Source organism: Trachemys scripta, chromosome 3 (genome assembly GCF_013100865.1).
Source record: "Trachemys scripta elegans isolate TJP31775 chromosome 3, CAS_Tse_1.0, whole genome shotgun sequence".
In the NCBI taxonomy this organism is placed as follows: domain Eukaryota; kingdom Metazoa; phylum Chordata; order Testudines; family Emydidae; genus Trachemys; species Trachemys scripta.
In genome coordinates this window covers 191110943-191124102 of record NC_048300.1, presented here as the reverse complement: position 1 = coordinate 191124102, position 13160 = coordinate 191110943, and the positions used below count along the sequence as shown (strand labels likewise).

The 13160-nt window shown below is 40.1% G+C and overlaps 1 protein-coding gene across 1 annotated transcript in view; it reads right to left on the bottom strand.

The window, feature by feature from the left end:
• TFAP2D (transcription factor AP-2 delta) overlaps nt 1–13160 on the bottom strand; it is a 229343-nt gene that overhangs the window by 35181 nt on the left and 181002 nt on the right. The window contains exon 4 of the mRNA XM_034766922.1: nt 1894–2059. Within this exon, the coding sequence (XP_034622813.1) occupies nt 1894–2059 (166 nt within the window). The remainder of the gene's footprint in view (nt 1–1893; nt 2060–13160) is intronic.

Here is a 13160-nt window from a genome sequence, read left to right as displayed (position 1 = left end):
ATTCATAGATTCATAGACTAAAATGCCAAAAAATCCCATTGTGATCATCCATTCTAACCTCCTGTATAACACAAGCCATACAACTTCTCCAAAATAGTTCCTGAAGAATATCTGTGTATTCATTTTACTTGTTTGTTCATTACATGCCAATCTAAAATTTCCATTCACCCCTTTTGCTAATCTTGGGTCTATCCCACCACTGCTGATGTCAATGAAAAATCTGTCAGGAACAGATCCTTATTCCCTTACTCACACCGAGTAGTGATTTACTCTAGTAGTGGTCCCATTGAAGTACCACTTGGGTAAGGTGATATTGAGCATGGGTACGGTGATCAGCATCTAGCTTTAAATTACTTCAGGCTGTGACTTTCAGCACAGTCCTGAGCAAAGGGTTTCACATAAGCGGCTCCACCCTAAAAGTAGCCTCGTGAACAGAGCTGGACAAAATTTGTCAGTTGAAAATTTTTCTGGTGCAAAATGCAGATTGGGCGACACTGAAACGTTTTGCGAATTCATGTTGATTCCAAGGCATTGTTCTTTTTGAAACATCCTCACCTCCGAAAAAAATCCAGACAAATAGACACCGTGGTTTTTGATATTTCCCATATGAAATGCTTCCATTTTTCTGTTTGAAATAACGTTTTTGTTTTTAAATGTTATTGAATTGCTATTTTGAAACAATTCAGAAATCTTTTTAGTCGACATTGAAACAAAACATTTTGTCAAAATTAAACATTTTGGTTGGCCTGAAACTAAAATTCTTTTTGACTTTTTGCTTCTTTCAAAATTAAAAAAAAAAAAATTGGTTTTGGTCTAACCCAAAATGATATATATTTTTTTACTTTTTAAAATCTCCAATTAATCAAAATACCTGTTAGTCACCCAGCTCTGCTCAAGAGACTTTGGGTATGTCTACAATGCATTGTACACCTGGAACTGTGGGCCCCAGGACTTGGCGTTTCCAACCCTGCACTTGAGCATCCACGCTTCATTGTAAACCTGGGCTTACACCTGCTGGACCCAGGTCTCACAGGTGTCCATGTCTCAGTATAGAAACTTTCTTGCTTGGGTCTGTGCCTTGACCTGTGTCCACACTGCAAAAGGACAGGGCTTGGGCTTATCTCCCCAGCAGAGACCTAGAAGCCAGGTGCAGAATCAGACAGATTTGTGTGTGAGCAGAAGAATGGTTGGTCTCAAACCTGAGTCACCCTCCAGGCTCGCTATGGAGTATTGACATACCCCTTACACACACCCCTCTGAGTCACAATCCACTCCCATTTTCCCCTGGCTGTGTGAGGTGGAATAAATTACTTCACTCTTTTTAGTGGATCAGCTTACTGCTTGTTGCAAACCTAGGCAGCTCTTCTGGCTGGTGAGTGGGGCAGAGGGGAGACAAAACCCTGCCCACTGCTCCTTTCTCACTGCCCCTTTGTCCCAGAGTGGGGAGAATCGAGCAAGTAGCACCTGCTCACTCCATCCTGACTGGAGTCAAAATCTGAGGGGGGTTGAACAGGGGGCCTCACTCCCTCGTATTCCCTTATGCGGCTAAGCTGTGACTAGGGCTTGCTGAAAATTTTCCATCAAAATTCTTTTTCAACAGGAAATTAGTTTTTGGACGAAATGATTTTTTCCACACAAAGGGTCTGCTTTCCATGGAACATTTGGTCTTGCCAATGAAAAGCTGATTTTTTTTTGATGAAAAGTCCATCTTTTTCTGCAGAAAATGTTGATGAAAAGAATAAGTTTTTTTTGTTTTCACTGAAATTTTCCTCGGAACCTGCCCCTCTCCCCACCATTTTCTGATCTACTCTACCTATGATGATCTAGACAAAAGTGTATGAGGAAAAGAATGACAGTGCTACCTTGACTCTGCTACACCTGACCTCAACTTACCTTCTCAAAATGCCTCCCAAGAGCGAAGCATTGAGGCATTCGGGTGGAGAGAGGCGCCTCTTCACCTCCGCAATGGTCACTTTGTATTTAGAAGTGGAGCTGAGTAGAGACAAGCGTCCGGGTACAGAGCAAAAAAGATCTGTGGGGTTAACAACACAGGTACCACCTACAAAACAAAAGACACATGCCTTAGGTTAGAAGACGGAATCAAAGTATGGTCTCTAAGATATTTTTCTTTGCTTTGACAAATACAGGCACAATTGTGCACTTTTCTTTCTTTCTTTCTTTCTTTCTTTCTTTCTTTCTTTCTTTCTTTCTTTCTTTCTTTCTTTCTTTCTTCTCACTCTACAGTTTTCAGAAGACCTACTAGATTGAAATCTAATAGGTGGAGGAAATGAACCAATTTTTTTTTAAATCATAAATTTTAAAGCTAGAAGACACCATTATGATTATCCAGTCTGATCTGCACAAGACTGGCCGTGTAATGTCAGCCAGAGGTGCTGGAACAATTTTTATAGTGGGGGTGCTGAGAGCCATTGAACCAAACTGTAAATCCTGTATATAATGGAAAGCACTTCAAGTCAGGGGGTGCTACAGCACCCCCTGCACTCCTAGTTCCAGCACCTCTGATGTCAGCCAGTGATTCCTGCATGTAGCATGCTGACAACTTATGGCTGAACTAAAGCATTTGCTTTAGACAGCTAGTCATGATTCAGAAACTCCTCAAGTGATAGAGAATTTACCACATCCCTTAGTGATCTGCTCCGATGGTAAATTACCCTCACTGCTAAAAAACTGCATCTTAACGTTCACAAGACAGTGTATAACATCAATCGTGAACATTGGTATCCTATTCAGTCTAGGAGAAATGGTCATGTTACAATTACTTTTTTTTAATCAGAATGGTTCCAGAGGTCTCAGAACCTTCAAACACTCTGCCTTCCATTAGACCAGCTCTTCAGCTGGTGTATCACCATAGCTTGACTGGAGACAATGAAGCTACACTGGTTTATCCCCAGATGAGTTCTAGATCTATTTATTCCTTGCAATTAACATCTGTTTGGCCTGGGCCCAGGTTATCTACAAGACCACCAAAAGCTCAGGGATGAAGAATGTGGTCAACAATTCTGCTTCTTAGGCACAATGGAACTTTCAACCATAAGGGTGTGGAATGAACCCTCCCCAGGATCTGAAGACTAATGATCCCCTTCTGCTCCAAATGGAAGGTGCATTTCTTCAATCTGCCCTCTCTAATGTGCAGTCTCTGATGCACACGTGAACCCTGATTTGAGTAAACATCTGGGTGTTAGAACAGATAAGTCAAGTGCCACATGCATGCAGTGGAGTTTATGTATGTACAAGTCAGAGTTGTACAAAAGTCCCTGCATATTTTCGCACAAACATTTTAAAATTTCTGGTCTATAATGTACAGCTGAAAATGGCAATACAAATTTGTGATGGCTTCAGATGTTTATCTGATCTTTCTTTCCACCCTGATTAAGTTCAATATAGCCTCATTGAATGTTTGTATATATATATATTCACACGCCTACATGTGTATATGTATAGAGGGAGCTATAGATATAGATCTACTTATTTCAAAATAAGAGGCAAATCCTTTGTATATTTTACAAACAATCAGACTGTACTGAAATTAATGAAATGTTAATATTTCTCTTTCTCTCTTAAATTAAACCCATATGTGGACAAGCAATTGACACTGAATAAATCATTATTCATCTAATGTGAAAATATTTTGGTCCCACCTTGGCTTTCCTTCCCTAACCTGAGCTTATTGAAAACCTTGTCATTAATCTGTAGTTGTAAATACTTTACAACTTAAATATTTAAAAAACACAGTTACCGTGCCAAACAATCCCATTAATAACAATACGGAGGGGGAACATGTATGGGAGAAAGAAAAAGTGTTCTTTTCTTCAAAACAAAAATCAAAAAAGCTAAATTCATTTTTTTTTTTTTTTTTAGAAATGCTGAAAACCAGATGCAAATTAGAACATGGTAAAATCTGTTGCATATAATTATTGCACTATATTAATTATTCATTGCTACTGCACCACGGAGAAGAGGGGAGTTTTACGGACAAAGATGGCTCCAAAAATAGGCCTCAAGGAGCAGACAATCTTCTTTGAAGTCCTTACTCACATGACTACTCCCACTGGGGACTAATGGGAATGAGGACCGTGGGACTGGACCCTACACCCAACAGAAGAGACCAAGGAGTGGCAATAAACAAAGGGAGAGGCAGTAGGAATAGAAAGGGAAGGACAACTACAAACAACAGTGAATGATCACAGGTTATGCTTCCTGCTGCATGCACATATTTTTAGCTTCCAATTCTTTTTTAGTTAGTATATTAAAACGTAGAGATAAAGTTGAGAAGAAGCTGAGGTCAGCAGTGAGAGGCCTGTTTGTGCATTATTTCCTATGAAATAGCAATGACAGCAACTAAGGCCAATCATTGCTCACCTTTAGAAACACAGTTCTTGGTACAGAACATCAAAGGAATTGTCCTAGCTGATAGCCAACCACAGGCAGTGGGCAACAGCTGAAATAACAGAGGACAGGGCAAAACATTCTAAGCCTCTCAGGAGTTTAATGTCTGATCCTGGAAACCCTTGCTCTCATGAGTAGTTATCACTCCCTTCAGTAGTTGTTAGGGACCAGATGCTGCCACTAGTACTCATGCTGAGTAGCACCTTACCCATGAAAAGTCAGTACTCAACATGAGTAAAGTGGCAGATTGTGAGCCACTTACACACGCTGGTGAGCAATTCTTCACATGAGTAGTCCCAGTGAGGTCTACTAGGATACTTACAGAGTAAAGATTTCAGAACATAGTCCTTTGTGAGTGGTGCCGTTGAAAGGATGCCAACAGGACTACCCCTGCTAGCAAGGCACTGACATAAATAAGTTTTCATAGGACTGGGCCCATTCGCTATAAAACTGATCTTGCAAACCATTCCTTACTTATGCAAAGAGACCTGTTGACTGCAATGGGGCCACTCTCAGGACAAAGCATTATCGAGATGGGGAAGCGTTTGTAGGATCATGTATGGTGCATAAGCTACGACTGTGGAACGCATGGATAAATGTGATTATTAAGTTAAAATCTTTCTTTATCACATGACTTTGTCTTGTTATTCGTCATCCTCATTACTATTTCAACAAATATAACAGTACCGAGGAAAAGGGGAAAAAAAGATATCTATAATTTGGGGAACAGAAAACCCAACTGAGGGACAGAAGATTCTGGGCCCGATCCTTCAAGGTATAGAGTGCCCGAAGCTACCATGAACTTCACTGGGAGATGAGGATGCTGTTGATAAACCCCTCGAAGGATTGGGGCTTTAATAGGGAAAGGATATTTTTAATTTTTGCTATAATATTTTGGGGCCCAATCCTATTCCCACTGAAGGTAAAGGGGAAAAATCTCCTTCCCATTTACTTAAATAGGAGTAAAACTGGCTCTTTTGTGCTGGACTCTGCTTTGACTTTGTTCTCTCACCCCTAATCTGACCGTCACCTCTTGAAATAGAACTATCAAGAGTTGTGCTAAATAGCTGACAAATTAGCATTAAAAGGAAGTAAATACCAGTTTTGGAAGAGTATTTGTACTTTATTCCTCTCTTTGCACCAAATGAACTATTTCTGTGCAAAACACTAGCCACCAATAATGATAAATGCATCAAATAATAATAGTAGGAACACCAGTGGACTTCACTAACTTACTAGAAACACATCAGTCCTGTCAACACAATGAAAATGTCAGTAAATTAAGGTGCAAAGACAGGTTTGTGGATTTTGCTTTTAATGTTTCCCTTTCATATGAATAGAAGATGTACATGATAATGTAGTGTGGTGGAAAATCATTTAGATCCTGATTCATTTAAGCACATGCTTAACTTTAAATCTCACTGGCATACTTAAAGTTAGGCATGTGGTTATGTTGAATAGGGCACATGTGTGCCCATTTATCAGTAGATCTGTGTTCTGAGATGCCTCCCACCCCCCATTAGTTAAAATGCTGTGCATTAATTATTTGTGTTTTAATAGAAAACAATGCTATTGCTTTGTCAGAAATGTGAGACATATATTTCTACTGCTGTCACTGCATTGTGAGTTCATGTTTTTTCTGGCCTGTAGCAAATAGCATGTGTATATAGTGCTTTTCTATAAGAATCAGCATAATGCACTAGAGTCATCAGTGAAGAAATGGGTTTTTAAGGAGATATATGTGGGATTTATTTTATATAAACAATTAACATTAGGTTCTGTTCTTTTATTGTTCTATTATTTATGTCTACAGGTGCCTTTAAAATGAATTTCTGGGTTACAATTCATGACACCTTTCAGATTTTTTTTTACCGTGTTCTGAAAATCTGGCAAATTTGCAGCTTACTACAAAATGGAAACATGGAAATCCTTATGTTTTGTTAAGTAATAGAAGAACTGTCAAAATAGCTACTGATGAGTGGTTTATTTGACACATTCCACCTCTTTTTCTGTGTATGAGTCATTGTGGGCAATTTAGAATTTTCTCAGAATTATTCATCAAATTATTCAGATTCAAATTAATGTCTGTGAAGAACGGCTGCTCTGTAGTTTATTTGTGAGCAGTTCATTATAAATGTTCCAAATTCCAGCTGTGTTGGTTATTTGTGACTGGAGAGGCTGAATACATATAACCTTTGTAATCAGGTTTCTTACATTTATGAGTTCAAACTGTGTGACTATCTCTCATAGTCACTTAAAACGTACTGTTTCCGTGTACATTTGTGCAATAAACTCATTTACAGAATATTCATGTTAACTAAACACAAAAGGGGTGTGAATGCAGCAGAAGTGATTTTATTTTATATATATATACTATATACTATAAATAGTAAATAATCAGGGGATTTTTTTTTTGAGGTTTTTGCCCAGCTTTAGGTCCTGACCCAGCAAAGAATGTAAGCACCTGTGTAACTGTAAAATCATGAGTAATATGGTTGAGTTCAGTGGGAACTGCTGAGTTGTCAATACTTTTGAAAATCAAACCACTTAAGTATAGGCCTAAATAGGCAATTCAGAGCCTAACTTTGGGCACCTATGTTTGAAAATCTTGACCTAAGAAGTTAATTCAGATGAAGTAGGGAATGCCACTATAATGGATGCAAAACAAAATAAACAAAAGGACAAGTGTGCTTTTGTTTGTTTTGTTGTTGTTCGTCCTCATCTCACTGGCTTCCAGGAACACAACTGTAAAGATTTCTACAGATATGCACAAAAGGAAGACATTCAATGGAAGGAGGATGGGTGCTTGATCAATCATAATGCCAACATCATGCAATTATACTGAAGGGATTTGTGCTTTATAATGAGAACATAAATCTTATTTTAATGGTATGGGCTCAAATGCAAAACGTTCAGAGATAAAAGGGAAAAAATCAGTCCATTTCTCTTTCACATCAATAACTCCTAAGCATTGTTAGAGTTTGATTTGTTAATTTCACCTGTCTCCCTAATAGTCAAATGTGTCATAAAGGAGCAGAACTATCTAAAAGAACTCCTAAGACATTAAGGATTTTTTTAAGCAGAAATTCCCAGTTAACAATCTTTTAGCAGATGTTCCAACTCTTCATCCTGCCAGAGATTTGGGGAAATGTAGGCAGGTTTCTTTTTGTTTTTTTAATTTGGCTTGCTGTGTTCTGTGTATATGCTGAATGATGAGATTTTGGCACACTATATTGTGTTTTGTGTTGTGCTGTGTGTGTTCTCCCGGTGTGTGTGTGTGTGTGTGTGTGTGTGTTGATGAGACTTTGGTACGCTGTGTGGCGTGTTTTGTGTTCCCTATGTTGTATTATGTACTTTTCTCTTCCCTTGTGTTGTCTTTTGCACTCTGTGAGTCTCGTTTGCATGGCGTGCCGCTGGGCGTTGTGCTAGTCGGTGTGCTCTCTCTGGGGGGGAGGGGGTGCGCGCTCGTGCGGTTGGGGGGCGTTGTATTTGACATATTGTATCATGTCTGAGTGCTGTCCTCGCTGTGTGTGCGTGGCGCGAGATGTGCGACCCTCTTCTACTGAGGTTATGCCTGGGTTGCTTGCTTTGTGTGCTGCCGGTGTGTTGTACCGATGTGTGCGTCTTGTCCTGGTGCGCATATCTGCTTGTGGTGGTGTTCAGGTGCGTGTGGTGTTCTGTGCGCTGGGCGACATGTGCATTGTGGTTTGCTCCCTGTCCCACTCTATGCTATGGAAGTTCTGTTTGTGTGGCTTGGATTGTGCGCCGGTGTGTGTGTGGCTACCGCGTGTTTCAGCCATTCACAGACAGGCCGAGCTGAAGCTGTTGTCTCGCGTTAGGAAGCACAAAAGCTCCCAACCTTGCAATGGAGCAGAAGGTGAAATGTAGCAGAAGGTGAAGAAAATAGCAGAAGGTTAGCACAGAGCGGACTCCCCTGCCCACCAGTAACTCCTTCACTGCCCCATGCTACAGCTGAAGCCACATTTCCATGCAGCCCTGATGGAAACGGGGCGTTTGTTCCCTTCCCCAAATTTCGCAGGAACCCTGATCTTGCAAACATTAGCGACCAGTTGTGGCATTGGTTTGACACCACAAGGGACGATTTTTGCAGGCAAACAAAATCGAATCCCTCTCCCAACCTGGTCACGTGCTTGCCGTTCCCGTGTAGGGCAAAGCAAGCTGCAGGAATGGGTTTTTATTTTATTTTATTTTATTTTATTTTATTTTATTTGACGCCTAATAAACACAAACGTCTAAAGCTGCGCGGATTACAGACCCTGCCTTCTAGCGTAACTCCTCGACCAATTTTTGTTGTTGTCGATTTGAGATTATCTCGGCTGGAACCGCGAAACCTATTAATTAAACAAGTTATTAGGATTTAATGCAATTCAAATTGGCCCCTGAAAAGAGACAGCCGTGTTAATTACAGTGCATTAGGACTCGGGACACAATTATAGGTATTACAGGATTATCAAGACTATTGTACGGTTCTTCAACAGATAAGAGCTGGTGGGGGAAAGGAGGTGGGGCCTGAGAACAACAAAAGGAGGAAAATACAATTAATTGAAAGATTAAACTGCCTTTATGTACAGTACTATGTTAGCCTACAGTACAGAATACACCTATAGATCCAGATCTTATCCTTTGCCCTTAATTACCTGGAGAAAATAAGTTTCCTTTTAGTGGAAAGTTTCACAACATCATTGTAGAACGATACATTATCCTTTGTTATGTAAAACCGAATTCTGCTTTTTTCGATTTCCTACGTATAGATTTTATTTTGGATACAGAATAGTACTTCTTAGTATTGGAGAAATATAGGAATAGGTATATCCTAGCTTGGGGGAGGTGGGTGAATGAGAGAGAGAGAGAGAGAGAGTAGGATAATCTGTCTTGACATAGAGAATATTTAGCAAGCAAGCAAAATAAATTCCCTGTTAACTTTCCTGCCAAACGGGTGTTTACAATTTACATGAAATAAAAACAATAAAAGATATGACCATTCCTGTTTCTCCCCAGTTTTCAGTACCACTAGTGCATAGATTACAGAGATAGTATATGGAAAACACCTTTTACATCAAGATCTAGTCTGCCGCTCCTTCCATGTATTACCCGAGGTATCATAAAGGGGAAAATGTATTGGGAAGCTTTATTTTGTTGTTCTGTGTTAACATTGCCTCGAAGAGTCCCCCGCTTAAACTCTCGCCCTTAATGAGTGAGACAGTAGGCTGTAGTTTCGTCATTAAGTGTCTCAAATTAAAATTGAAGATCAGAGAAAATGATCAAGCCACATCGAATCCCTTTCAAATTGTAGGCAGCGCCATAAGTAAATACATAAAAGGCAGAAGAGAGAAGGGGACGCGTCTTTCCCGTGATTTTATTGGCAGACTTTCGGGTGACTGATGCTCGAGCTTTTAAGATTTTGTGTTTTTAATCAAATAAGATCTGACAGTGTTCCTAGCTCGGCATTAATGCTTCCGCATTCGCATGTCAGTCACCTCTAAGCGATCTGACAAACTCAAGATCTCTGAAAACGTGCAGAGTTCAGATCATATTAATTCCCCAAAAATGTTTTGATTCAAAGTAGTTTGTATTTTATGTTGCCAAGGGCAATCGAAAAAGAGCTATTGCCGATAGCCTGGCCTCTCTCTCGTCATGGCCCAGAGGCGATAACAGTATTTAAGCTTCTTGAAATTAGCCTGGGGCAGGCACGATGGATGATCACAAAGCGAAACAAGAGCTTTTTTTTTTTTTTTTTTTTTTTTTTGGAGTTTGCCATCTCGATTTCATAAAACGACTGGGGCCAAATGTCATCGTGTTGTCTTTTTAAATCCAAATATTTGGAGGTGAAGACACTCAAGCGGCGTCTGTTTCATATGCAGGGGGGCTTGGGAGTGGGGTGGTTAGCAAACAAGCCCCCCCCAAATCAAACGGGAAGCGGGCTCTTTGGCTTTAAAATGGCAACCTAAAAGGGAAGGAGTCGAGCATAATAAAAGCCTGAGACATTTACTGGGAAAGTGTCAGAGGAGAGGGTGGGGGTTTGTTGGTGTTTTGTTTTGTTTTAATGATCCAAACCCACAGACGACTCCTTGTAAATAGAAGCTTCGTTTCTTCAAGTGATTTCTTTTGAAACAGGCGATCTGAATATTCAACTTTAAGGCACAGCTCCACTCTGTATGTACAACATTAATATGATCTCTGCAGAATTTGGTACTCAGAAATATTAACATATCAAAGCAGCTGCCTGAGGCTAGAGAAGCTATCGATACACGAGCAGTAGGTAAAGTAAAGATTATTGGTTCTGATGGTTGGAGTAGTGGAGCTCCGGGCTATATCCTACACACCAGTAAATGAAAGTGATAGCATGGGGATCTCTGCATCAGAATCGGTGGCAAATATTTTATCTAGCTGGTAATTATCTCGCCACCACCTAAGTCCTGCAAAAGTCTTTTCCTTTCCGAGCCTCATTGAAGGAAAACACAAAATCATGGCACTGAACAATATCGCAGCCAGCCAGGAGACGGATACAGGGGTTTGTTGAGGCTGTTTTTGACTTTTTTGGATTTATTATAATTATTATTCAGGTTGATAAAGAAAACCACGTGGCCTTTAAGACCCCCGCACCCTCCCCGAACAATAGAATGACTTCTGTTCAAGGGGAAATTACATGAAGAGTTATGTTTTAAAATCTTTTTCTTTCTTTCTTTCTTTCTTTCTTTCTTTCTTTCTTTCTTTCTTTCTTTCTTTCTTTCTTTCTTTCTTCGAGTAAAAAAAAAAAACAGCCAACCTCATTTTTTAAAAAAATATGTGTGTGTATTAACGAGAAAAAAAATCTGACATGAGAGGTTTAAAATATCAGGGAAGCCCAGAATTAATATATTCTTGTTGATGTATCGCTAGAAAAGAAGTCTGATGTATTTATAAGGGATACTGTACCGAGCGTAGGCGTAGGATGTTTTGATTATTACTAACACCTATCGCTTTTTTTTAAGTCGGACAACATATTTATTATGCATTTTTAATATACATTTGAAACTTATAGACTCGTCTTTGATATCTACCCCTGACTTCACCAAGAGATAGCCCTCTTGTGCAGCTGCCGTTCGGCATCAGATCAGTGGAGGGAAAACCTTACATTTCCATGCTGGATTTCCTTTACTATCAATCTTTAAATCCTTGAGCACCTTGATCGCTTAAAAAAAAAAAAAAGAATCTTGACTACAATCAGCCACACAGGTAATTGGAAGCTCCTTAGCTGAGCTGGAGAAATTGAATAGACTGGATGTGAGCAAAACGGATATATGAACCCTCTTTCACAAAGGAGATTAGAGTCCAGTCAAGTAGTACAGACATAAACCCCCATTGATGGGAATTCATTCACTCCCCGTCTCTCTTTGATGAGGATTCAGCTTCCTAGAGGTCAGATTTCGGTTCAGAAACGAAGACACTTTCTAAGATATAATTAATATCAACTCAATTGCAAGGAGAAAGAACCAAGGGGAATCACACAGGCGGGGGCACACCCTTTTTATGGACAGATTGCAACAGATAGGAACGGCTAACACACATCCGTGTACAAACAATCCCTTCAACGCCCTGAAGTTTCAACCCGCCATGATTCTCCAGTACTACTGCAAATAGAACTGTCGGAGGAATGTTACTCTCAACTTCCCTGTTTTCTCCCACTTTACAGCCGTCTGCAGGGTTGTTTCCCCACCCCCGATTCATTCCTTTGTGAAATAAGAATTAAATCTAACTTTGCCTCCGAGCCGTTTGGCGGGGACTACGTTTTAAACCAGGGGCAATGTAGTGTTATACAGGACAGACTCCAAAGACAACCCCAGGTTGGAAGGACGAGGCAGCCGTCACGAGCGCCGGGAAAGATTCCAATTAGTGGAGCTGTTCTTTCAGCACCAGATGTAGTGTCACCAGCCTCCTTAATGACCGCCCTACCTTTCCACGTTTACACTACCAGGCCCCGGCGTGTTTGTGTTGTCGGGTTTCATTGCGGAACGTTATACTAGTGCTAAAATCTTTTGTAAGCAAATCACTCTTGTTTAAAATATAAGTGGATTCAATTGTGATCCACCCCACCCACCTCCCGCCTTTTGTTTTGGGCTAATTCTCTCCTCCCACAATCACTGGGTCAAGATTTACAAAAATGTTCCTTGCCACGGAACTGGGGATTTCAATCGGTACGTCGGGTTCTAAAACCAGTCGAAAAAATTCGGAGTGGCTCCCCATCTGTGTCGGATCTCAATCTATGTTTAATACTAGAGATTTTTGTTCAATGCAATTTCAATGGCAATTCGTTCCCGTATTTTATTTTTTATTTAAATCTATAGTTTGTCCCGGGATCTGAATAATAACATCGGTTTTATTCTACTTCAATAACATTGTAGCTAATAGTGTGATGAATAAGAACGGACTTTATTAAACGGAAAGTGAATAATTACGGGAAAGAATATTATTTCCGAAGACGTCGGATGGATCTTTGACAAAACCCTTGTATTCGTTTTATTCTGAATACATATATTTATGATAAGCATTATTTTGGGATACAGTATGTCTCTATATTGGGGTTGAATATATGGCCCTCTAGACAATATGGCCTACTTTTGCATCTCTCACAAGTCATAACAGACTTCTTCCCCCCCCCCCCCCCCCCGAATAGTCATGAGCAAGGTTTTCCGGAAAGAGAACAGAATAGATTTAGACTTAGACTTCAGATATTGTGAGTGTGTGAGGGGTGG